The sequence below is a fragment of the Mustelus asterias genome, chromosome 2 (assembly GCF_964213995.1).
Source record: "Mustelus asterias chromosome 2, sMusAst1.hap1.1, whole genome shotgun sequence".
NCBI classification, from domain to species: domain Eukaryota; kingdom Metazoa; phylum Chordata; class Chondrichthyes; order Carcharhiniformes; family Triakidae; genus Mustelus; species Mustelus asterias.
Genome location: NC_135802.1, coordinates 65660306 through 65686923, shown reverse-complemented (window position 1 = coordinate 65686923; position 26618 = coordinate 65660306). Strand labels below are relative to the sequence as shown.

Below are 26618 nucleotides of genomic sequence, written 5' to 3'. Positions count from 1 at the left end.
GTGCATATTAAAATCACCCGTTATTATTGCCATACCTCTCTTACAAGCCCCCAGTATTTCTTGGTTTATACTGTGCCCCACCATAGAACTACTGTTTGGGGACCTCTAGATTACTCCCATCAGCGACTTTTTTCCATTGCTATTCCTTATTTCTGCCCAGACTGATTATACATCTTGATCTCCGGTGCTTATATCACTTCTCACTATAGCACTGATCCCTTCCTTCACTAGCAAAGCTGCAACACCTTTTCCTTTCTGTCTATCTTTCTGAAACTGAGTACCCTTGGATATTCGATTCCCATGCCTGGTCTCCTTGTAACCATGTCTCAGTAATTGCCACCAAATCATATCCCTTTGTCTCTATTTGCACTGTTAGCTCGTTAATTTTGTTCCAAATGCTTCATGTATTCAGATACGCAGCCTTTAAATTTTTTCTATTATCAAGATTTCCTACTCTTGTCTAATTACTTGTTGTAAAATGAAGTTCACACGTTCTGTCCCTTCCTTTCATTTTCTGGGAACAATCCGTCTCATCACTAAACTGCACTCCTACCTTCTTTAATTTTGATTTTCTAATTTTCCATGTAACTGAACACCCCCCCCCCCCCCCCCTTGATTTAAAGCCCTAGTTATACAATTCACCAGGATTCTGGTCCCATAAAGACCATGCCATCGGAACATCTCCTTCCTCCAGCACTGGTGCCAATGTCCCATGAATTTGAACCAATTTCTCCCACACCAACCTTTGAGCCACGCATTTACCTCTTTAATCTTATTGACCTTGTGCCAGTTAGCTTGTGGCTCAGGTAGTAATCCAGAGATTATAGCCTTTTCAGTTCTGCTTTTTAATTTTGCCCCTAGCTGTTCATATTTCCTCAGCAGAACCTCTGTTCTACTAAGGTATGGTACCTACATGGACCACAACAAGTGGGTCTTTACCGTCCCACTCCAAGTTCCCCTGCAGCCCAGATTAGGTTTTTTAAAAAGTTTATTTATTAGTATCACAAGCAGGCTTATATTAACACTGCAATGAAGTTACTGTGAAAATTCTCTAGTTGCCACACTCCGGCACCTATTTGGGTACACCAAGGGAGAACTTTTAGCATGGCCAATGCACCGAACCAGCACATCTTTTTGACTGTGGGAGGAAACTGGAGCACCCGGAGGAAACCCACGCAGACATGGAGAACGTGCAGGCTCCACAGAGACAGTGACCCAAGCTGGGAATCGAACCCGGTCCCTGGCGCTGTGAGGCAGCAGTGCTAACTAACCACCGTGCTGCCACGGTATTGATATCCCAAACGCTGGCACCAGGTAGGCAGCACATACTGCGAGACTCTCAATCCTGGTCACAGAACAGTGATGCCCCTAACTATAGCTATCCCCTATTATGACTACATTTCCCTTTATCTTTTCTTCCCCACCCCGCATCACTTATAGTTTACACAATATCTACGACAATTGATGCACATTTTGGAGCATATTTTGGAAAATGTATTTAAACTGTATTCGAAGCTTCAGATGTGAAGACTGTATCCATGAGGATTTGCAAACCAAAATAACCAAATTGAATGAAGAAATTATCAGACAAGACTTCACAATTTGTAACTTTAACATGAATCTGAACAAAATTAATCATGAATTAATGGCAAATCAAATTTGGTATGAACTATAGACAAGAATTTGCAACAGGAGTAGGGCAGTCCTTCAAGCACGAACTACCATTTGATAAGATCATGATTGATCTGATTGTGGCCTCAACTCTACTTTCTTATCTACCCCCAATAACTTATTTTTAAGGCTAAATTAGATGGATACTCGATTGACAAAGGAATCAACAATCCCCAGCTCCATTGCTTTCTGAAGAAGAATTCCACAAACAGCCCTCTGGGAGGAGAAATTTCTGCTCAAATCTGATATAAATGGGAGACCCCCTTATTTTGAAACAGTGTTCCCTAATTCTCATCCCTCCCACATCCATGCTGTCAAGGCCCCTCGATCCTCTATTTCAATGAGATCACCTCTCATACTTCTAAACTTCAGGCCCATGCTATCTAACCTCTCCTCAAAAGATAGCTAGCTAGTGTAATTTTTTCACGTTTCTTCTAATTTTCCGATAATTACAGAGAAACCTTTATAGCAATGTCCTATTTATAGACAATTCCTAACAGTAGTTACTCACCAACAAATCAACTTGTGGCATTCCTATGATGTCACTGTTTGATTTTATTATTTTCAAACTCAGTCAGCACAGACCGACTCCTGAAAACTGCTGATTTTTTAGGTGGTCTCACACAAGTATCCTCAGTTTCATGAAGGCCCAAGGAATAGCAGGTTCAAATGATACCTTAGGAAGTAGTAGGCAGTACATTCTGCTTGTACGACTCCAATTTCAGCCGCACAAGGACTTGGTAGATTCTCCACAGGCAGTAGTATTTGCATAAACAGGGTTCCGTCCATGCAATCTTACACACAGTAGTGCCATTCTTTCTGGCGTCTTCCCAACTCTCAGTTTCTGTCTCTTGGTTTCTCTGTTCTTGTCTGCCAGTCACTTGACCTCCATATTTTAACTTTCTTTCTGTTTAGATTGCTTTCAAGTCATTAGATCACCTGGTCTCGGACCAGTATTTCTTACAATCCATAAATTATAATTGGTCCCTTTACAAATGATACAAATTCATAGAAGTTCTTTTCAAACCTGTTTTAAAACAATTAGACATTCCCCAAATATTTTGAAGTAATTACAGATTTTCATCGTTGTTCCTGCTTCTGGGTCACAGCCATCACACTTTATTTGATTACATAAGCAGTCATTAATACAGCAACCATATATCACGGGCAATGAGTGAACTGATGTTTCAGAAAAGAAACTGGATCCAAAACTGAACATGGCATCTTTATGAAAATGGAAATAAAATTACAAAGCTAATAAGGAACAAGGGGGAGGCGATGGTCTAGTGGTATTTGCACTGGACTATTAATCCTGAAACTCAGCTGAAGTTCTGGGGACCCGGTTTCAAATCCTGCCACGGCAGATGATGGAATTTGAATTCAATGAAAAAAAATTATGGATTGTAAGGAATTAAGAATCTATTGATGGCCATGAACCATTGTCAATTGTCGGAAAAACCCATCCAGTTCACTAACGCCCTTTAGGGAAGGAAGTCTGCCGTCCTTACCTGGTCTGGCCTACATGTGACTCCAGATCCACAGCAATGTGGCTGACTCTGTCTGCCCGTGGGCAACTGCGGATGGGCAATAAATGCTGGCCAGCTAGCGGCGTCTATGTCCCACAAATGAATAATAAAAAAACCAAACTAGTGTCCTTATGAAAATGGAAACAAAATTACAAAAATTGTCATTTTTAGCTACTTGGAATTCAATTCAGTAGTTTTTGCCATAAATTTTCTCCAGGTAACCATTATTCATGCATGCTGAGTTTCTAAGAATCAAAGTATTAGCATGTTTAATTTACCACATTTAATTGGTAAAACATTGAAGCTGGCTGTTGTCTTGTTCAGGTGTATGCGTTTGCAGTGAAAGAATCTAATATCATGGCCCGTGTCCCAGCAGAGGATGCTGATACACCCCCTAGAAAAAAGAAGAGAAAGCATAGGTAAGGATACTCTCAGTTAAGCATTCTTAATCCTTGGATGAATCTGGAACTTGTTCATTACCATGCTAAGTTAATCTTACCTGACCCAGTCTTTATCCTTGCAATACTTTGTCCATATGTCGTTTGTGCAACAAAATTGAAAGATTAAAGTTTTAAAATGTATTTTCCCTAATTCAGTTTATAGCTTATAACATTAACCCCAAAAGTCGATTAATCTGACTGTAGAAGAATAACTCAAACCTTTTGATTTCACTATTTTTGATGCAGTATATCCAATGACCTAATTGGATGTGATTTGCTGGAATCCACAAATTCTGGAACCCACATAGATTTTTTTCTGAAATGGAAATGTTATCAAAGATGGGCCAACTAATTAAAGTGCTGAATCTGTTCACCAGTGTCAACTATTGACTACCACCAGTCAGTAGTGCATTCACAGCTTGGTATAGGCAAGCGTCAGGATTTCAATATACTGGTACTGACTGTGAAGCTAACCCGCCTCCCAGTTTATAATCTCTGGCTTTTAGAGAAACACTTTCTCTCCAACTGCTCCCATTTCCTCTTTCGTCCTTCAACCCAGCCATGCTTGTGCTCATCTCCCTTTCCTGCAACTTCCCCAATTAATTTATATTGCCACTCTTTACCTAGTTCACATTTGCAAATTCCTCATCTTACAGCTGATCAGAATAATTCTGTGGCTCTCATTTTCCTAGTGCTGCTCTTGAACCCTACTTCCACGCAGTTTTCATGTCCACAACATCTACCCAGAAGGTCCATTCGGCCTTCCCCTCTTAAATGCTGCTCTTGAACTCTTTGTTAAGCAGTATTGGGAATTTCAGCTAGCTGTTGCCACGGTTTTGAATGCTACTGTCCCCTGGCAGGACCTGGTTCTTGCAAGTTCCCAACTGTGCAGCAGCTTTCAAAATCAGTAGTCACAAGAGATGAGAGTTGCAGAGAAGGTTGGTGGAGATGACCCCAGAACGATACTGGTTTTTATCTGCAGTACAGTACATAATGCTTATAAAATGCTGACTGCCAAGCACAGATGGTTGGCATATATGCAGAGATCTGGCTGAACATAATACTATCTCAGCAATGGGCCATCACTTAAAGAAAATTGAGTTAATGTGTGATTATCCACAGACAAATTCAGTGGAAGGTTTCAAAACAACTGCTGCAATTTTGTAGCAGAAGGCAATGCAAATAAATTGTCATTCCCACTGTTTCCTTTTTATAGCTGGGATCATTTGCAAGATTCAAGCGCAGGAGATGACTATAATCATTAAAACCCTACACTGGCTGAGGAAGACTTGGTTCTCAGACCCTTTTAACGTTGAGTGTTGGCCAACATTAAACGGGACCTGTTGTCACAGACGGTGAGTCAGATGTGACACAGTGCTCCTTGCTTTTAATTTCATGGCTTAACCCATCAGAGAGACGGGCCTAACTGCAAGGATTTCTCTTTGATTGTAGATACATTATTGGCATCACAATAAGCTACATCAGAACGTTACTGCCAGGATAATTGCACTTCCTTCAACATTTTGGAACCATAATAATTTATTTCACTGTTATGGGGCTATTTTAACATCTATTGCTTGCAGGAATTTGTTTTCTCGGTTTCATGAAATTTATTTAGAACATAGAACATTACAGCGCCGTACAGGCCCTTCGGCCCTCGATGTTGCGCTGACCAGTGAAACCAATCGAAAGCCCATCTAACCTACACTATTCCAATATCATCCATATGTTTATCCAATGACCATTTAAATGCCCTTAATGTTGGCGAGTCCACTACTACTGCTGCAGGCAGGGCATTCCACACCCTTACTACTCTCTGAGTGAAGAACCTACCTCTGACATCTGTCCTATATCTATCACCCCTCAATTTAAAGCTATGTCCCCTCGTGCTAGCTATCACCATCTGAGGAAAAAGGCTCTCACTATTCACCCTATCTAATCCTCTGATCATCTTGTATGCCTCTATTAAGTCACCTCGTAACCTTCTTCTCTCTAACGAAAACAACCTCAAGTCCCTCAGCCTTTCCTCATAAGACCTTCCCACCATACCAGGCAACATCCTGGTAAATCTCCTCTGCACCCTTTCCAATGCTTCCACATCCTTCGTATAATGCAGTGACCAGAACTGTACACAATACTCCAAGTGTGGCCGCACCAGAGTTTTGTACAGCTGAGTTCCTGGCTCTGAAACTCGATCGCTCTACCAATAAAAGCTAACACTCCGTACGCCTTCTTAACAACCCTATCAACCTGGGTGCCAACTTTCAGGGATCTATGCACATGGACACCGAGATCTCTCTGTTCATCCACACTACCAAGTATCTTACCATTAGCCCAGTACTCTAATCCTGTTAATCCTTCCAAAGTGAATCCCCTCACACTTTTCCGCATTGAACTCCATTTGCCACCTCTCAGCCCAGCACTGCAGCTTATCTATGTCCCTCTGTAACCTGCAACAACCTTCCGCACTGTCCACAATTCCACCGACTTTAGTGTCATCCTTCTACGCCCTCATCCAGGTCATTTATAAAAATGACAAACAGCAGTGGCCCCAAAACAGATCCTTGCGGTACACTACCAGTAACTGAACTCCAGGATGAACATTTCCCATCAACCACCACCCTCTGTCTTCTTACAGCTAGCCAATTCCTGACCCAAACCGCTAAATCATCCTCAATCCCATGCCTCCGTATCTTCTGCAATAGCTTACCGTGAGGAACCTTATCAAACGCTTTACTGAAATCCATGTATACCACATCAACTGCTTTACCCTCATCCACCTCTTTGGTCACCTTCTCAAAGAACTCAATAAGGTTTGTGAGGCACGACCTACCCTTCACAAAACCGTGTTGACTATCCCTAATCAAATTATTCCTTTCTAGATGATTATAAATCCTATCTCTTATAATCCTTTCCAAAACTTTGCCCACAACAGAAGTAAGGCTCACTGGTCTATAATTACCAGGGTTGTCTCTACTCCCCTTCTTGAACAAGGGGACAACATTTGCTATCCTCCAGACTTCTGGCACTATTCCTATAGACAATGACGACATAAAGATCAAAGCCAAAGGCTCTGCAATCTCCTCCCTAGCCTCCCAGAGAATCCTGGGATAAATCCCATCCGGCCCAGGGGATTTATCTATTTTCACATTTTCCAGAATTGCTAACACCTCCTCCTTATTAACCTCAATCCCGTCTAGTCCAATAGCCTGTATCTCAATATTCTCCTCGACAACATTGTTTTTTTCCTGCGTGAATACAGGTGAAAAATATTCATTTAGCGCCTCTCCTATCTCTTCAGGCTCCACGCACAACTTCCCACTGCTGTCCTTGACTGGCCCTAATCTTACCCTAGTCATTCTTTTATTCCTGACATACCTATAGAAGGCTTTAGGGTTTTCCTTGATCCTACCTGCCAAAGACTTCTCATGTCCCCTCCTGGCTCTTCTTAACTCTCTCTTTAGGTCCTTCCTGGCTAACTTGTAACTCTCAAGCGCCCTAACTGAGCCTTCATGTCTCATCCTTACATAAGTCTCCTTCCTCTTCACAAGAGATTCAGCTTCTTTAGTAAACCACAGTTCCCTCACTCGATCACTTCCTCCCTGCCTGACAGGTACATACTTATCAAGGACACCCAGTAGCTGTTCCTTGAACAAGCTCCACATTTCAATTGTGCCCATCCCCTGCAGTTTCCTTCCCCAACCTATGCATCCTAAATCTCGCCTAATCGCATCATAACTTCCTTTTCCCCCAGCTATAACTCTTGCCTTTCGGTATATACCTATTCCTTTCCATCGCTAAAGTAAACGTAACCAAATTGTGGTCACTATCACCAAAGTGTTCCCCTACCTCCAAATCTAACACCTGGGCTGGTTCATTACCCAGTACCAAATCCAATGTGGCCTCGCCTCTTGTTGGCCTATCTACATACTGTGTCAGGAAACCCTCCTGCACACATTGGACAAAAACTGACCCATCTAAGGTACTCGAACTATAGCTTTTCCAGTCAATATTTGCAAAGTTAAAGTCCCCCATAACAACTACCCTGTTACTTTCGCTCCTATCTAGAATCATCTTTGCAATCCTTTCTTCTACATCTCTGGAACTTTTCGGAGGCCTATAGAAAACTCCCAACAGGGTGACCTCTCCTTTCCTGTTTCTAACCTCAGTCCATACTACCTCAGTAGACGAGTCCTCATCAAACGTCCTTTCTGCCACCGTAATACTGTCCTTGACTAACAATGCCACACCACCACCTCTTTTACCACCTTCCCTGCTCTTACTGAAACATCTAAACCCCGGAACCTGCAACAACCATTCCTGTCCCTGCTCTATCCATGTCTCCGAGATGGCCACAACATCGAAGTCCCAGGTACCAACCCATGCTGCAAGTTCACCCACCTTATTCCGGATGCTCCTGGCATTGAAGTATACACACTTCAAACCACCTTTCTGCCTGCCAGTAACTCCTGCGATGCTGAAACCTTATCCATGACCTCACTACTCTCAACCTTCTGTACATTGGATCTACAATTCAGGTTCCCATCCCCCTGCTGAATTAGTTTAAACCCTCCCGAAGAGCATTAGCAAATTTCCCCTCCAGGATATTGGTACCCCTCTGGTTCATGTGCAGACCATCCCGTTTGTAGAAGTCCCACCTACCCCAGAATGAGCCCAAATTGTCCAGGTATCTGAATCCCTCCCTCCCTCCCTCCCTGCACCACCCCTGTAGCCACGTGTTCAATTGCTCTCTCTCCCTATTCCTCTCCTCACTATCACGTGGCACGGGTAACAAACCAGAGATAACAACTGTTTGTTCTAGCCCTAAGCTTCCACCCTAACTCCCTAAATTTCTGCCTTACATCCCCATCCCTTTTCCTACCTATGTCTTGGGTGCCTATGTGAACCACGACTTGGGGCTGGTTCCCCTCCCACTTAAGGATCCCGAAAACACGATCTGAGACATCACAGACCCTGGCATCTGGGAGATAACACACCAGCCACGAGTCCCTCTCGTTCCCACAGAATCTCCTATCTATCCCCCTAACTATGGAGTCCCCAATAACTGATGCTCTACTCCTCTCCCCCCTTCCCTTCCCAGCAACAAGGACAGACTCTGTGCCAGAGACCTGTACCCCATGGCTTACCCCTGTTAAGGCCCCCCCCCCAACAGTATCCAAAACTGAATACTTGTTATACAAAGGAACAGGGGATCGCTGCTCTGACTACCTCTTACCCCTTCTAGCCGTCACCCACGTATCATAATTTCTAGGAGTAGCTACCTCCCTGTAGCTTCTTTCTATAGCTGTCTCTGCCTCCCGAATGATCCTGAATTCATCCAGTTCCAGCTCCAGGTCCCTAACACGGTCTTCAAGGAGCTGGAATTGGCTGCACTTCCTGCAGGTGTACTCAGCCGGGACACTGGTGTCCCTCACCTCAAACATCCCACAAGAGGAACATTGCACTGCCTGCTCTGACATCCCTGCTACTTCCCTTACTTATGTTCTTAAAAGCTTACCTGCTCTCACTCCGAGTCTTTTTTTTAGGTAAGGGGGGGGGGGACTCTACAGGTGTAGAGTCTCGGGTTACCTCCCCGTTCAAATTTATTGAGCAAAAAAAACCTTCCCAGGCCTCCCCGCGTTACTTCCGGTTTCCTGTTTAACTGAAAAAAAAACTCCGCTAAAAAGTAAGGTTAAAAAAAAAATCACTCTTACCCTCAGCTGCTACTGACACGAATCGCTTCCTCTCTACTTTGCTCCGGTGGAACAATTTGGAAATTGTAACGGTAGAAATGCAACTAATATTTGTATATTCTGTACATATGTGCTGAGTAGGTAGCTTTAACCCCTCGAGTGGATTTACATTCTCCATAGAATCCCTACAGTGCAGGCAGCTGCCATTCAGTACATTGAGTTTGCATGTCTTCATCTTATCCTGTAATCCTGCACTCTTATCTTACCCAATCCACCTGACCTACACATCTTTGGACTGTGGGAGGAAACCGGAGCACCCAGAGGAAACACACTGGGAGAACGTGCAAATTCCACAGTCACCCAAAGTTGGAATCAAACCCAGGTCCCTGGCACTGTGACAGTAGTGCTAACCACTGTGCTACCATTCCAGCCCTTTCTACTTCAGAAATTTGAGCAAAAATCTAGGCTGCCACTCCATTAAGAGTGCTGCATTGTTGGTGCCTTCTTTCAGGTGAGATATTAAACTGAAACCTGTACCTTCCCATGTGGGCATGAAAGATCCTATGACAGTATTTCAAAGAGCAGCATCATAGCCAATATTTGTGTCTCAAATAATGTCTCATAACCAAGTTATTTGGGCGTTTATCATATTGTAATTGGGACCTATTTATTTGCAAATTGCTGTTTCCTTTGTTACAGCATTGGCTACATTTTAAAGAACTTAATTGGCTGGAAAGCACTTAGGTTGTGAAAAGTGCACTATAAATGCAAGTTGGTTTAGCCCAGTTGGCTGGACAGCTGGTTAGTGATGCAGAGTGATGCCAACAGCATGGGTTCAATTTCTGTACTGGCTGAGGTTATTCATGAAGGCCCATCTTCTCAATCTTGCCCTCGCTAGAGGTGTGGTGATCCTCAGGTTAAATCACCACCAGTCAGCTCTCCATCTCAAAAGCCATCTGGGGTGATGGTGACTTTATAAATGCAAGTTTTAAAGAATATTTTGACCAAATTGCTCTAGTATATTTCAGTTCAACTCATTAATATTCAATATAATATCTTGGTTCTCATCTTTTCTATGGTTTGGTATTTGTAAAAGGTTGTTTTTTTTTGTATTTGTTTCATTAATCACCAAGCTGCTGAATTTTCTTTTAGCTGGTCATACTTAGCATGCTTTCAGAATAAGAATGGAATTGAATATACGTTTATATTTTGCGTAACAGTAGCCAATGTAAAAAATTGCTTCATTTAGTAGCAAACATTGAGAAATTTGATGCTTATAGACACTGAGACACTAGTAATATATGTCATGTTTTGGATTGAGCAGGATGGTGATGTTGAATATTATTTAGTATTGCAAATACATATACATGTGTGTGTGTTATATACATGTATATTTATATAAAAACATAATTTACCCATAATAGACATCTGAAGGCTATTTCTGTTTGTTTCAGGTTGTGGGCTGCGCACTGTAGAAAAATACAATTAAAGAAAGGTTAGTAATCTAAGTAAACACCTTTTATACTGCAGAACTTCCTCTTTTTAAAAAAAGAGCCAGAACAATCTGCATTTTTCCTTATGACCGTTTGCTGACTGTCTTTGGTTGTTTTACCTAGATGGTTCATCCAATCATGTTTACAACTACCAACCCTGTGATCACCCACGTCAGCCCTGTGACAGTTCCTGTCCTTGTGTTATGGCTCAAAACTTCTGTGAAAAGTTCTGTCAATGTAGTTCTGAATGTAAGTATATATAGAAATAATGTAATTTTCGATGACAGTTTTGTGTGTTTTTCCAAATCTCTCCATCCAGTGTAAATACCTTCCACGTGGCTAGCAATAACCATGATGTCTAGGTAAAATGATGTTGACTATTAGTAATCTAATTTTTCAAATTTATTTTGTTCTGAGCACAGCAATATTTGTTGCTGCTTGGACATCACCCCTGAAATAAATAAGAAAGTGGTTGAATTTATTTTTTTAAAATTAAAAATATTTAATAAACTCAACAGAGCGTCCACAACTCTCTGGGGTGGAGAATTCCAAAGATTCACATTTGCTAAGTGAAAAGAATTTTCTCTTCAATTCAGCCCTGAATGACCTGTTTTCTGGAGATAGTGTCATCCAAGTGAAACAGCCTTACAGCTCCTCAATATTTTACATTTCAATGAGATCCACTCTCATTCATTCTTAACTTTAGTGTCTGGATGTATTCTGTACAATCTCTCCTCATAGGATAATCCTGTTACGCAGGAATCGATCTCGTGAAGCTTTGCTGTATCTGCTGTAATGCAAGTTAAATCCTTCCTTGGCTAAGAAGACTTACTTTTCTATTCCAACTGTCTTGCAATAAAGGCCATTTACTTTCCTAATTGCTTGATGCATCTGCACTTTAACTTGGTTTCCCCTACCTACGGTGTGAATTACATGACCAAAAGTCGAAATAAATTTGTCAAAATGATCTTCCTTTAATTAAGCCACGTTGACTCTGCCTAATATCTTTTTCCCAAGTGTCCTGTTATGATTTTCTTAATAAATCCCAGCAGTTGATGTCAGGCTACCTCTCCCTCCTCCCTACTGTCTTGACGAGAATAAAGAAACATAAAAAGAGGGAAGCAGTCATTTAAAATGTGGAAACCCCCCAGTAGTAGGGCACATTAGAATCCAGTTCTCTCCAACTTTGGTAATTGTAAAAGGTAGTTTTTTTTTTGTATTTGTTTCATTAATGTCCAAGTTGCTGACCATTGTAGTTAACCAAGTATTTGTTTACAACAGCAACTTGCATTTATAAAATGTCTTTAATGTAATAAAACTTTATAAGCACCTCAAAGATGACATCAAACAAACAATTGACACTAAACTACATGAGGAGATAAGAGGACAAATTATCAAAAGCTTGGACAGATATTTGGGTTTTAAGCTTCTTAAAACCTGAGAGATATAGGTAGAGTGCTTTAGGGAGAGAATTGCTGAGCATGAGGCCTAAGCAGATGAGGCAAAGCTGCTAGTGATGAAGCGATTAAAATCCGGAATATGCAAGTACCTAGAACTGTAGGAATGCCAGGATCATGAAAGCTTAGAGTTGGAAGAGGTTGATATGGGAATGGTGAGGCCATGAAAAATAAACAATAGGAGCCAAAGTAGGCCATTTTCCCCTCAAACCTGCTCCACCATTCCATAAGATTATCCTGATCTGACTGGCTAAAACCCCATTTTCCTGCCTCTCATAAAATCATTGGCTCCCTTGTCAATCAAAAATCTGTCTAACTTGGCCTTGATTATATTCAATAAGTAAGAAGTTTAACAACACCAGGTTAAAGTCCAACAGGTTTATTTGGTAGCAAAAGCCACAAGCTTTCGGAGCCTTAAGCTCATTCAGGTGAGTGGGAATTCTGTTCACAAACAGGGCATATAAAGACACAAACTCAATTTACAGAATAATTATTTTCTGATCATTTATAATGATTTATAATTATTTATAATCATTATTCTGTAAATTGAGTTTGTGTCTTTATATGCCCTGTTTGTGAACAGAATTCCCACTCACCTGAAGAAGGAGCTTAAGGCTCTGAAAGCTTGTGGCTCTTGCTACCAAATAAACCTGTTGGTCTTTAACCTGGTGTTATTAATCTTACTGTGTTTACCCCAGTCCAACGCCGGCATCTCCACGTCATATATTCAATAACCCAGCCTCCACTGCTCTCTGAAGACCAGAATTCCAAATACTTATGATCTGCTCAGAAAAGATGTATTCTTCCTCGTCTCTATTGAATGGGAGACACCTTAGTTTAGTGTCCATTAAGTATAGGCCCAACCTGCTCAACCATTCCTCATGAAACAATCCCTTCATCCCAGTGTAACTTCTCTAAACTGCTTCCAATGTAAGCAGTTCCTCAAGTAAGGAGATCAAAACTGTATATAGTCCTCTAGATATGGTGTCACCAATGCCAACAGTTGTAACATGATTTCCCTTTTTTTAATACTTTGAATCTGTGTCCCCTCGTTCTTCAATAACATTTAGGGCTGATAAGTGACAAGTAACATGAGCAGGCATGAATGAAAGAATTGTGAATGGTACTGAGCACCGTATAAAATAAAGACAGAAGGGGCAGGAATAGAGGGACCTTGATGTAAATGTACATAAGTCATTAAAGATGATAGGGCATGTGGAGAGATCAGTTAATAAGTCATGTGGTATCTTGGGCTTTATTAAAAGGGGCATTGAGTACAAGAGTAAGGAGGTCATGTTGAACTTGTGTAAGATGCTAATTGGGCCTTATCTGGAGTACTGTATCCATTTCTGGGTGCCATACCCGAGGAAAGATGTGAAGGCATTGGAGAGAGTGCAAAAGAGATTCACAAGAATGATTCCAAGGTGAGGATAGTTTGGAGTGATTGGGTCTGGTTTCCTTGGAGAAGGGAATGTTGAAAGGAGATTTGATAGAGATTCAAGATCTTGAGTATGGACAGGGTAAATAATGAGAAACTTTCCACTTGAGAGCATCAGGAACCAGGGAACACATTCAATATGATTGACAAAAGGGGTAAAAATGATTGGGCGATAAAGTGTGGAATTAATCTGAGGGTTGTGCAGGCATGTTCGAATGAGATATTCAATTTGGGAACTGGACTGCTATCTGAAAAGAATGTGCAAGGTTATCGGATAAGGCAGGGGAATGGAACTAGGTAGAGAGCCAGGCTCAATGGGCCGAATGGCCTCCTGCACTGTAAAGGTTCTGTGATTTAATGGGAATCCCTCAGTGCAACCTGATTTCAATTCAGTTTTATTCATATAAATAATCCTTTATTTAGTGAAAGTCACCAATGCATAGTGAGCAAATACAGCGAGGCTATTAAGATGAGGGCATACAAAATGTAGTGTTTCCGAACTTTAAATGTTACTGTTATACTTTATTCAGAAAAATCTTCCTCCTTTAGGTCAGAACAGATTCCCTGGTTGTCGTTGCAAAGCCCAATGCAACACCAAGCAGTGTCCTTGTTATCTTGCTGTGCGTGAATGTGATCCTGACTTGTGCCAAACCTGTGGAGCTGCTGATCACTGGGATAGTAAGAATGTGTCCTGCAAAAACTGCAGCATCCAGAGAGGATCTAAAAAGGTGATTATTCATTTCTGTATTGTTACTGCTAAAACTAATCACATTGTGATTTTATAATTTATGACATTCTTACACCTCTGTCAAGTCTGTTGGCATGTTTATTCAGATAATATTTTAATTTGTTACTCTGTAGGATTGTTTGTAAAATGTTTTCTATTTACATTATTTTTGCAAGCATATTTTCTAGAAACTAGCCCATAATTATATTTTCTTCAATCAACCTTCAAGCACAAACAAATAAGCTGTCAACCAAGTGCAAAAAACCATGAACTATATATTGAGAGTTTGGTATGTTTAACAGAATAAGCAATACCTCTTAACCTCCATTTCATACGACACCATTCTGTTAACTCCCCTCAATTTATTTCTCCCTTGGACGTCAGTTCAATTAGATTTAAACAGCCAAAAAAATTCCAGTGCCAAGAAACCTATGATTTATTAACTTTCAAGCAACCTCTGATAATTTTGTAAAGTCTACATAATACACAAAAACAAATAACCTCTTTCAAGCAGTCTGAAGCTTTGAAGTTACTGAATGGAGTAATCCTTATCTGAAGTACTGCTGAGTCTGCTGGCATGATTTGAGGATCACACACTTCCATAACCTTTTCTTCAGTTACCATCCCAAGATTTAATTTTTATTTATTACATAAGTGGTGCAGAACTACTCTAATTTTGGCTAGAGTTGCATGCAGCTGGACATTGCCATAAAGGAAGATTTGAATCTCTCATTTAGTATTAACTGAGTACCTTGATGCAGCAATGGGCATCAATCTTGCGAAATATTTAATCTTATTGTCTAAATGATGAGATGTGAACTTTGTTTCATTCATGGTTGCACTCACATTATAGGACATTTTATACACCAAAGTGAAAATGAAAAGTTTTTGTCCTAACTTTGTATTTTCTCCAATAAAATAGCACTTACTCCTAGCACCATCTGATGTAGCTGGATGGGGCATCTTCATTAAAGAGCCAGTACAGAAAAATGAATTCATCTCCGAATACTGTGGAGAGGTTAGTTGAAATGCTGCAGGTACTTGAAGGTATTGGAATTTTCTGTGATCAGAATTGTTTGCCTGTTAATTTAGAATGTATGATGTGGCTTTGTTAAATTATTGCGTGTTTCCAGTTTTATGCATCTCTGTAGGTGTAACTAGATTTCCGTCCAACTCCCACAAACAAACACATGCTGAACCCCCTCTATTCTTGCATACTCAGTTCAAGTTGTTTCCAGGATTAATGAATGTAACTATCAAGAAATTAGGTGATACTTGGTGGATAATTACTGTATTGTTGCAGCACAGAACAGGGCCATTCAGCACATTATGCCTGTTCTGGCTCTCCAAATGAGCAGTGCACCCAGTTTCATTCTCCTGCCTTCACCCTGCAACCCTACACATTCTTCCTTTTCAAATAATAATCCAATTTCCTCTTGGATGCCTGCGCCAATACGCAGTTTCTATTCCTCTGTTCGTCTCCCGTTCATGTGTCTATCAAGATGTACCTTGAACGTTGCTAGTATGCCTGCTTCCACCACCTCCAGGGACCCACCACTCTCTGTGAAAAACTTTCCCACATGTCTCCCCTAAACTTACCAACTCTCACCTTAAACCTGTGCCCTCTTTTAGTTGACCCTTGCACCTTGGGGAAAAAGCCTCTAATTATCCACCGTATCTATACCTGTCGTAATTTTGTAGACCTCTATCGGGTTGCCCCTCAGCCTCCATCTTTCCAGTGAAAACAATCAGAGTTTATCCAACTTCTCGGCGTACCTAAAACCCCCCAAACCAGGTAACAAGTAGCATCATGGCAAACCTTCTTTGCACCCTCTCCAAAGCATCCATGACCTTCTGGTAGCGTGGCGACCAGAATTGCACGCATTATTCCAAATGCGGCCTATCTAACATTTTATATAGCTGTAACATAACTTGCCAACTTTTGTACTCGATGCCCTGGCCGATGAAGGCAAGCATGCTCTATGCCTTCTTGACCACGCTGTTGTTTGTTGTTAGAGCCGCACACATCCAGGGAGGTCAAGAACGCTCCTAATTGATGCTTTGTGGATGCTGGTTCAGCCTGTGGTTCCATATCCTGTTAAAATGAATTTAAAAAAGGTTAGATGACTAAAAGCTTCATGAAATGCCTTAAACAAGCAAAGTGAGGCATAGTGTGGACACTCCAGAACTTAGGGCTTCAAGGTAAAGCAAATTTAAACTGGGTGGGGTTGATAATTTGCAGTTTCATAATTTAGCAACAGTGAAGGAGTCTAGAGAGGTTGTGGTAAGGTAGGGCTGGGTAGCATCAGTGTACATGTGAAAAATAATGCTGTACTTTTATGACAGTCACTGAGGGGCTGCATGTGGCTGAGAAATGGGGGAAGCCAAACATAGATCCTGGGGTGGGGGTTGAGAGAAGACAATTGCAAGTGATAATTTTTCTATAATTAGCTAAGAATGGAATCAGGTGAGAGTAGGGGAGACTGTAGGGAGGATAAGCAAGCTGACCACAATATTGTTGCACAAGGAGCCATTCAAGTGTGGGGAGGGAAGGGAAATGTACTTTTAATCGGGAATAATATAGTTAGGGGCATAGACACTGTTCTTCGGGGCCAGGGTCAGAAGTCCCAAAAGCTGTGTTGCCTACCTGGTGCCAGGGTTCGGGATATCTCACCTGGGCTGTAGAGAGTGGGAGGGGAAAATCCAGTTGTAGTAGTCCACATAAGTACCAATGATAGAGGTAGAACAGGGATAGAGGTTCTGTTGAGGGAATATGAGCAGCTAGAGGTTAAATTTTAAAAAGCAGAACTAAAAATAATTACTACATGAGCCATGAGCTAATTGGCATGTGATCAATAAGATTAAAGAAGTAAATATGTGGCTCAAAGATGTGTGGGAGAAGTGGATTCAAATTCGGGGGACATCGACACCAGTACTGGGGAAGGAGGTTCCAATGGGATGGGCTCCACCTGAATCATGCTGGGACCAGAGTCCTGGCGAATTGCATAACTAGGGCTGTAGATGGGGCTTTAAACTAAAAATGAGGTGAGGATTCAGTTGCATGGAAAACTAGAAAGCAAAGTTAAAGTTGTTACCAGAAAATTAAAAGGACAGAGCGTGTGAAAATCATATCGCACAAGAGAAATTAGATAACAAACTTAAAGGCTTTGTATCTGAACGCACAAAACATTCAGAATAAAATTAATGCGTTAACAGCACAAATACATACAAATGTGTATGATCTGGTAGCAATTACTGAGACATGGTTACAAGGAGACTAGGTCTGAGAGTTGAATATCCAAGGTTACTCAGTGTTTCGGAAGGATAGACAAAGGGAAATGAGGTGATGTAACTTTGTTCGTAAAGGAAGATATCAATGCTGTTGTGAGAAATGATATTGGCACTGGCAATCAAGATGTGGAATCAGTCTGGATAGAAATGAGAACTAGCAAGGGAAAGAAGTCCTGGTGGGAATAATTTATAGGTCCCCAAACTATAGTTCTGCAGTGGGGCATAGTATAAACCACAAAATACTGGGGGTCTTTAAGAAAGGTATGACAATAATCATGGATGACTAATATAGACTGGATTAATCAAATTGGCAAGGGTAGCCTCGAGGGAGATTCCATTAAATGTATTAGAGATTGTTTCTTGGAACAATATGTTGTGAAACCAACCAGGGAGCAGGTTATTCTGGATTTGGTGTTGTGTAATGTGTAGGGATTAATTAATGATCTCATAGTTAAGGTTCCTCTAGGGAAGAGTAAATTTGAGGAGATGGACAGTAATGGGTTGAAGGGTTATGGAGGACGGGCAGGAAAGTGGGGTTAAGACCGAGATGAGGTCTGCCATGATCGTATTGAACAACGGAGCAGACTGGAGGGGCCGAATTGCCTACTCTCGCTCATGGTTCTTATGAGTAGTCCTGCCCAGCTGGATGAGAGTGGCAAGAAATTGGAGGATGGTGTGGTCAACCCTGTCAAAGACCACTGACCGGTTGAGAAGGACAGGAAGGGAAAGGTTAATGAGAGCTGTTTCAGTGCTGTGGAGAAACTAGTTGGAGAGATTCAAATATGGAGTTCTAGGTAAAATAGGAATGAATTTGAGATGACAATACATTTGAGGGCTTGAGAAGGAAGAGTGCCTGGACTGTTTCTCTGCATACTATTTCCAATCATGTTTCCAGCTTTTGTATCTTCAGAAAACTTTCATCCTCCTTGTCCCTATGACCAAATCAATTTTAGAGAAGTGGAAGATGAAATCTCAGCACAGTTGTCTACAGCAAACCCCTCTTGTACTCTGCCAAGGAAAACATACTTTTACCCCAATTCTTTGCTATCTACCTCATAACCTGGAGATGTCTCATTATTGTGGCTCAAATGCAGTATGTGAGCTTCTTTGATCTGGCCTATGTAACTCCTATTGGTTCTATACATAAGGCCACCTTCAACATCTTTGGATTTAAGCTTTTTGGGATTTTTCAGGCTTGGAGGACTGGAGAAGCCTGCTCTTTGATGGTTTTTGACAATGGGCCCAAGAACTTTAAGATATGAAGCTTCCAGATATTCTGGTTTTGGAGGGGAAAATATAATAGGGTGATCTTTTTCTCCCTGGTCTCATTTTTGAGTGGTTTTCCTGGCTGTGCATCAGGGCTGAAATCTCACTTTGTGTATGGCGAACTAGATTCTGATTTTTTTTTTCCTTTGCAAACCTACTTTTTGGTAAAATATATACAGGATGTGTGCTACTTTAGTCTGAGTGGTGGTCTTGTTCTCTGTATGAAGGATCCAGCATTGTTTGTGAGTGATCTTGATTGTGTGTATGCATGGGTCCTGTTTTCTATTCATAAAGCATTCATTTTGGTGTCAGAATCTTATTCATATTCTTTGCTGAGTTGAAGAAAAAATTATCAAAGCTATCAAGTGTTTCATTGCATTTATTCATTGCATTGAACTTCAGGCACAATACATTAGTCTTTCTGCCAGCTGTAGTAGATCAACCAATATTGAACACGTGATGAAAAATTCTTACTCAATTAACAAAACTTAAATAATCAATTTCAGTGTTTGTTATCTTTAAGTATTGGTGTAACTTCTTTAAATCTGGCATTTCTGAAGATGAATATATTCTAGTTACACATTAATTTTAGTGGTCGTGTGCAAAAATGTTTCTATTCCTGTAAAACTGTAGTACAATCTGGGAGGAAAAAGATAAAACAGTTGGAAACTAAACAGTTGAGTGTGGATGGTGTTGTGGCTTTGTGAAAAACCCACTTTAAATGCTGTTAATTTTCTATCTTGAATTTTTTACACTTCAGTCTCACATTTGAGCTATCTTTCAAAGGCCAGAGATGTGATGCCCAGCAGAATCTGACAATTGAGGAAGCAGCATTTCATTTTGTAAGTGTAGGTAATATAATTAATCCAAACTGTTTTCCAGATTATTTCTCAGGATGAAGCAGATCGTCGTGGAAAAGTTTACGACAAATATATGTGCAGCTTCCTTTTTAACCTGAATAATGGTATGAACGTTCTCTGTTTAGGTGACTTCAATAAATCAAAGTGCATTCAGAGTTGTAAAAATGTAGAAACCATTATTTATAATATTCCTTCATCTTTTTCAGACTTCGTTGTTGATGCAACACGCAAGGGTAACAAAATACGTTTTGCAAATCATTCCGTTAATCCTAACTGTTATGCCAAAGGTAAGTGTCATCTTGCTTTTATTAAACTTGTGAAATAAAGCTGAAAGATTTTTTAATGGTGTCATAAGTAGGCTTGCATTAGTACTGCAATGGAGTTACCATGGAGTATACTGCAATGGAGTCACCACACTTCGGCATCTGTTTGGGTACACTGAGGGAGAATTTAGCATGGCAAATGCAGCCAATCAGCACATCTTTTGGACTGTGGGAAGAAACTGGAGCACCCGGAGAAAATCCATGCAGACACGGGGAAAACGTGCGGACACCACACAGATAGTGACCCAAGCTGGGAATCGAACCCGGGTCCCTGGCACTGTGAGGCCGCAGTGCTAACCACTGTGCCACCACCCCAACAACTGTGGCTATTGAAACATAGAAACCATTTTTAAAAATGGTTGCTATTACAATGTAAAGCAGGATGTGTGCGCTTTAGGTATCTGAGTGCAGAACTGCTCTGATCTTGGAAAGATGCAAGCAGATCACCGATGCAAAAAAAATGAATTGCTAACCTGTGTGTGATTTGTGTTCAGAAAAAATGGAAGTAATCAACATCCTGTTACTCCAGTAGCAAGCAGCTCAGTAGTAAAAATTACTAAGAGAACAGATCTCGAATGCTAGTGCTGTGCCCACAAATAGAATTCAAGTAGAGATGCAATTCTGAGTACATAGATTTATATAACAACTTTCATGACCACTTTACAGCCATTGAAGTAATTTTGAAGTGTTGACACTGCTGCAGTGTAGGAAATGTGGCAGCTAATTTGCACACAACAAGCTCCCACAAATAGCATTGTAATAATGACCAAATAATCTGATTTGTTTTGAGGATTTTTCTTTTGTGGGATTTGGGCATCATTTGTTGCCCATCCTTAATTCTCCTTGAGAAGATGGCCGCGAGCCGCTGCCTTGAACAACTGCGGTCCATCTGTGCAAGTACACCCTAGTGCTGTTAGGGGGGTGAGTTCCAGTTGTGTGACCCAGGAAGGGTGATATATAGTTTCAAATGAGGATGGTGTGTAAGGTAAAGGAGAACATACATGTGGGGGTGTTTGCATGCATCGGCTGTTTTAGCCTTTCTAGGTGCTAAAAGTTGAGAGTTTAGAGCCTTGCCACATTGCTGCAATGCATCTTGTATGCATTACACACTGCTGCCACTATGAATCGGTGATGGAGAGGATTCATATTTAAGCTGTTTTGTTCTTGATGGTAATGTTGGGGCTGTACTCATCCAGGCAAGGGAGTATTCCATCACACTGCTGACTTGCGTCTTATTAATGATGGACAGGATTTCAGGAGTTGAGAGATGAGAATGTCCAGCCTCTGACTTGCTCTTGTTGCTACAGGATTATATGGCTGGTCCAGTTCCATTTGTGGTCAGTTGTAATCCCCAGGATACTGATAGTGGGGTTGATGGTTGATCAAATTCTGCCTTGATGTCAAGAGCGATCACTCTCACCTCCCATCTTGAGTTCAGTTGCCCATGTTTGGACCAAGTTAGGGGCTGGGTGGCCTGGTGAAATCTAAACTGAACATCTGTAAGCAGGTTATTGATAGTTAGCTCAGTTGGCTGGATGGCTGGTTTGTGATGCCGAGCAACTCCAACAGCATGTGTTCAATTTCCGTACAGCTGAGGTTATTCATCAAGACCCATCTTCAACCTTGTCCCTCGCCCTACGTTATCTTTGGGTTAAATCACTACCAGTAGTACTCTCTCTAAGGGGAGAGTAGCCTATGGTCATCTGGGACTATGATGACTTTACCTTACTGATGTATAAGGCTGCTTAGCAATTTGAACAATGCTTTCCATCATTTTGCTGATGGTTATGAGGAGGCTATTGAGGTACTAATTAGTGGGTTAGATTTGTCCTGCTTGTTGTGGACAGGACAAACCTGGGCAAATTTCGAAATCATCAGCTAGATGACAGAGTTATAGCTGTACTGGAACATCTTTGCTGGTGGCACAGCTAGTTCTGAAGCACAAGTCTTCGGTATTATTGCTGGGATGTTGCCAGGACCCATAGCCTTTGCGGTATCCACTACTTTCAGCTATTTCTTGATATCCCATGGAGTGAATTTAAATGGCTGAAGACTGGCATCTGTGATGCTGGGGAATGTCAAAAGGAGGCTGAGGTGGATCATCCACTTGACACTTATGGCTGAAGATGATTGCACATGCTTAGCTTTGCCTTTTGCATTAATGTGCTGGGAACCCCTGTCATTGAGGATTGGGATACTTATGGAGTACTTCTCCTGTTTGTGTCCATTTCATTCACAACAGTGTCCTTGCCCATACTTGACTTGATGCTTTTGGACTTTAAGGTCTGGATTCAATGTTGAGGGTTCCCAGGCAACTCCCTTCTTAACTGTATTGCGTTTGTGCCGCCATCTCTGGGCCTGTCCTGGCAGGCCAGGATGTAGCCAGGGATGGTATCTAAGATATTGGTTATAAGACATGATTCTGAGAGTATGACCAAATCAGGCTGTTGATCCACGAGGCAGTTCTCCCACGTTTGACACAAATCCCCAGTTGTTAATGAGGAGGACCTTGCTTGGTCAACAGTGCTGAATGTGCTGTCGTCATTTTCGGTGCTCAACTCAGTGCCAGTTTTGATTTTTTTTTTAAATTATGGGTTTGTGGATTGAGGGATATCTATTGTCCAGGACATCGGCTTCCCTGCTACCCGTCAGAATACCACCATAGAATCTTTTATGGCTACCTGAGCGGTCAGCCTCAATTTAGCATGTCATCCAAAATTTGGCACTTCTGACAATGCAGCACTCTGCGCTACAACTATCAACCTCAATTTTTGCACTTGAACCCTGTGTGGGACTTGAGTCTGGCGATTTTTGATTCAGAGTTAAGGGTGTTACCAGCTGAGCCCAGAGCTGGCACTATAACTAGAATGTAAGCAGATGTAAGCAAAGTGATTTTTACATTTTTCTCTTGATTTTAGTAATGATGGTTAATGGAGACCATAGGATTGGCATCTTTGCCAAAAGAGCAATCCAGACTGGAGAGGAATTATTCTTTGACTACAGGTATGAACAGCCATATTTTGTAGCATGAGTGTTTGGGAGAAAGGGCTTTCTCTTTCATATGCTTAAGAAATAATATTTTGATAAATGACAATGTTTGTATTTCACATTTTGCTAAAATCTGATTAGAGGTAATGGTTAAAGTGAAATAATTTTTTTTGGATTAATCTATTTCAATTTAGTTTTGCAATATTTCTTAACCTCTTGTTCATAGTGTCTTAGGTGTTACTGTTGCATTTGTAAGTGACATCTATAGGTCTGAATAAATTAGCAATTTGAAATCGGGTTTTTCTTGTCAAATCCCTCTACTAGGAAATACTTATGTTGTGGTATTAGTGTCCAATAGCTTGTGATGGTATTGTCAGTCACTCTACCCAGTAGCTTGTCACTTTAAGAGCTGGTGACTTGAATAATTCAAACTACATTTGAATCATATCAAAAAACTAAACGAGCTGTCAGGTTCAGTACCTTTCTAATCACCGTCACCTGAAAGTTTAAATACATTTTTGTTAAATGAAACCATTTGATTTTTCTGCTTTGAGAAAGTTCAGGTCCCTTTATTGGAACTGTCCTTTATCAATTATGTTTTTTCTGTCATAGTGGCATTTTGTAATTATGTAGATTTATATTTAGGCCTCATTAATAGATGATCTGTTTTAGAAACATAGAAAAACTACAGCACAATACAGGCCCTTCAGCCCACAAAGTTGTGCTGAACATGTCCCTACCTTAGCGATTTACTAGGCTTACCTATAACCCTCTATTTTACTAAGTTCCATGTACTTATCTAAAAGTCTCTTAAGACCCTATCGAATCCGCCTCCACCACCGTTGCTGGCAGCCCATTCCATGCACCCACCACCCTCTGAGTGAAAAACTTACCCCAGACATCTCCTCTGTACCTACTCCCCAGCACCTTAAACCTGTGTCCTCCTGTGGCCACCATTTCAGCCCTGGGAAAAAGCCTCTGACTGTCCACTCGATCAATACCTCTCAACATCTTATACACCTCTATCAGGTCGCCCCTCGTCCTTCGTCTCTCCAAGGAGAAAAGGCCGAGCTCACTCAACCGATCCTCAAGGCATGCTCCCCAACCCAGGTAACATCCTTGTAAATCTCCTCTGCACCCTTTTTATGGCTTCCACATCCTTCCTGTAATGAGGTGACCAGAACTGAGCACGGTACTCCAAGTGGGGTCTGACCAGGGTCCTATATAGCTGCAACATTATCTCATGACTCCTAAACTCAATTCCTTAATTGATGAAGGCCAGTACACCATACGCCTTCTTAACCACAGCCTCAACCTGCACAGCTGCTTTGCGCGTCCTATGAACTCAGACCCCAGATCCTTCTGATCTTCCACACTGCCAAGAGTCCTACCATTAATATTATATTCCGCCATCCTATTTGACCTGCCAAAATGAACCACCTCACACTTATGTGGGTTGAACTCCATCTGCCACTTCTCCGTTCAGTCTCGCATCCTATCAATGTCTCGCTGCAACTTCTGACATCCCTCCACACTATCCACAACACCTCCAACCTTTGTGTCATCAGCAAACTTACCAACCCATCCCTCCACTTCCTCATCCAGGTCATTTATAAAAATCACAAAGAGTAAGGGTCTCACAACAGATCCCTGGGGCACTCCACTGGTGACCGACCTCCATGCAGAATATGACCCAGCTATAACCACTCTTTGCCTTCTGTGGGCAAGCCAGTTCTGGATCCACAACGCAATGTCCCCTTGGGGGACATTAGAAAATAGGTAATTTAGGAAATTAGAGCTAGATCTAATTTCTTTTTTATTTTGGATCCCATGCCCCCTCACTTTCTCAATAGTTTTATTTTGGATCCCATGCCCCCTCACTTTCTCAATAAGCCTTGCATGGGGCACCTTTCAAATGCCTTGCTGAAGTCTTTATATACTACATCTACTGCTCTTCCTTCACCAATGTGTTGAGTCACATCCTCAAAAAATTCAATCAGGCTCATAAGGCATGATCTGCCTTTGACAAAGCTATGCTGAATATATTCTTAATCATTTTATACCTCTCCAAATGTTCATAAATCCTGTCTCTCAGGATCTTCTCCATCAGCTTACCAACCACTGAGGTTAGACTCATTGGTCTATAATTTCCAGGGCGCTCTCTACTCCCTTTCTTGAATAAAGGAACAACATCCGCAATCCTCCGGAACCTCTCCTGTCTCCATTGATGATGCATTTATTTTAAGTTTTACATCGGGCACTTTATTTTGTTTGGAGATGGAGGAGGACCTTCAGGACTCAAAATGTGCATGGTATCCAAGTTTTCCTAACCTTCAGGCCTGCTCCGCCATTCATAATAATCATGGCTGATCATCAAATTTGTTACCCTGGTCCTGCCTCCCCCCCCCCCCCCCCCCCAATATCCCTTTTAACCCCAAGAGCTAGATCTAATTTCTTGAAATCACAACATTTTGCCCTAACTACTTTCCACAGATTCACCACTCTAAATTAAGCAACTTCTCCTCCTCAGTCCTAAAAGGTTTTATCCTCAAACTATAACCCCTAGTTCTGGAATTCTCCACCATTGGAACATCCTTTCTGAATCTACCCTGTCTAATCTTGTTAAAATTTTATAAGTTTCAGTTTCCACTGGTTGGTGAAATAACACCACAGCTCAAATGTATTACGAAAGTAAAGGGGGTATTGCAGTGGAGTCCATGAGGACATAAAAAAGAAAATTAGCAGTTGTTTGAAATATATTAAAAGGAGATTTTAAAGATGGGAGGGCTCAAAAAACATTTAATGGCAGGGCTGATCACTTAATTTTCACATTTCATTTTTTTGTTTCATTTTAGGTACAGTCAAGCTGATGCTCTTAAATATGTTGGTATAGAAAGAGAGATGGAAATTCCATGAAATTAAACTGCCTCAATTGAAAGCAAGGACAGCGGCTTTTACATTTCAGGATTTCTATGTACTGTATGAAGACATATTTAAACAACGCTGGTTGATTAAAACAAACTACTGTGATAATTTATACTGTAAAAATTAAAGCTATCATTTTTCAAAAGCTGCCAGTTTTATATCTTTTACTATACACCAGTGTGGTGAGCTGTTGGTGCAATTATATCAATAAAAAAAACTTGAATTTTCATGTGACAATAAATATTTGAACTTGTTTTGTTTTGACAAATGTTTAGTGATGGGAACAGCAGCATCATGTTCTCGATGAGGATTTTAATTGTAATACTGTGTTATGAAACACCTTCCCAGCATTCTGAGATGCAGTCTTTTAAGGGCCTGCGTTGTAAGTATTCCTTTATTTGGCTTTGCATGAGCCTCACAGCAGATATTGATATGCATCAAGAAAACCCACCACACATTCCCAAGGCAGTGATAGAGACAAGTGTTGGTGATTGAGTAAGAAAATAAATGTTGAATACAG

General features: G+C 41.1%; 1 protein-coding gene across 4 annotated transcripts in view; it reads left to right on the top strand.

Annotated features, from left to right (window-relative positions):
* ezh2 (enhancer of zeste 2 polycomb repressive complex 2 subunit) overlaps positions 1–26352 on the top strand; it is a 93887-nt gene extending 67535 nt beyond the window's left edge. For 2 of the 4 annotated variants that reach the window (XM_078236538.1, XM_078236545.1), the window contains 9 exons: positions 3522–3616; positions 10785–10825; positions 10947–11072; positions 14268–14446; positions 15368–15463; positions 19885–19966; positions 20069–20149; positions 23104–23188; positions 26029–26352. In XM_078236538.1, coding sequence (XP_078092664.1) covers positions 3522–3616; positions 10785–10825; positions 10947–11072; positions 14268–14446; positions 15368–15463; positions 19885–19966; positions 20069–20149; positions 23104–23188; positions 26029–26089 — 846 coding nt within the window. In that variant the 3' untranslated portion in view covers positions 26090–26352. Of the gene's footprint in view, positions 1–3521; positions 3617–10784; positions 10826–10946; positions 11073–14267; positions 14447–15367; positions 15464–19884; positions 20150–23103; positions 23189–26028 lie in introns of all 4 variants that reach the window. The other 2 variants (XM_078236527.1, XM_078236518.1) reach the window with 1 other exon arrangement.
* Positions 26353–26618: the final 266 nt, after the last annotated feature.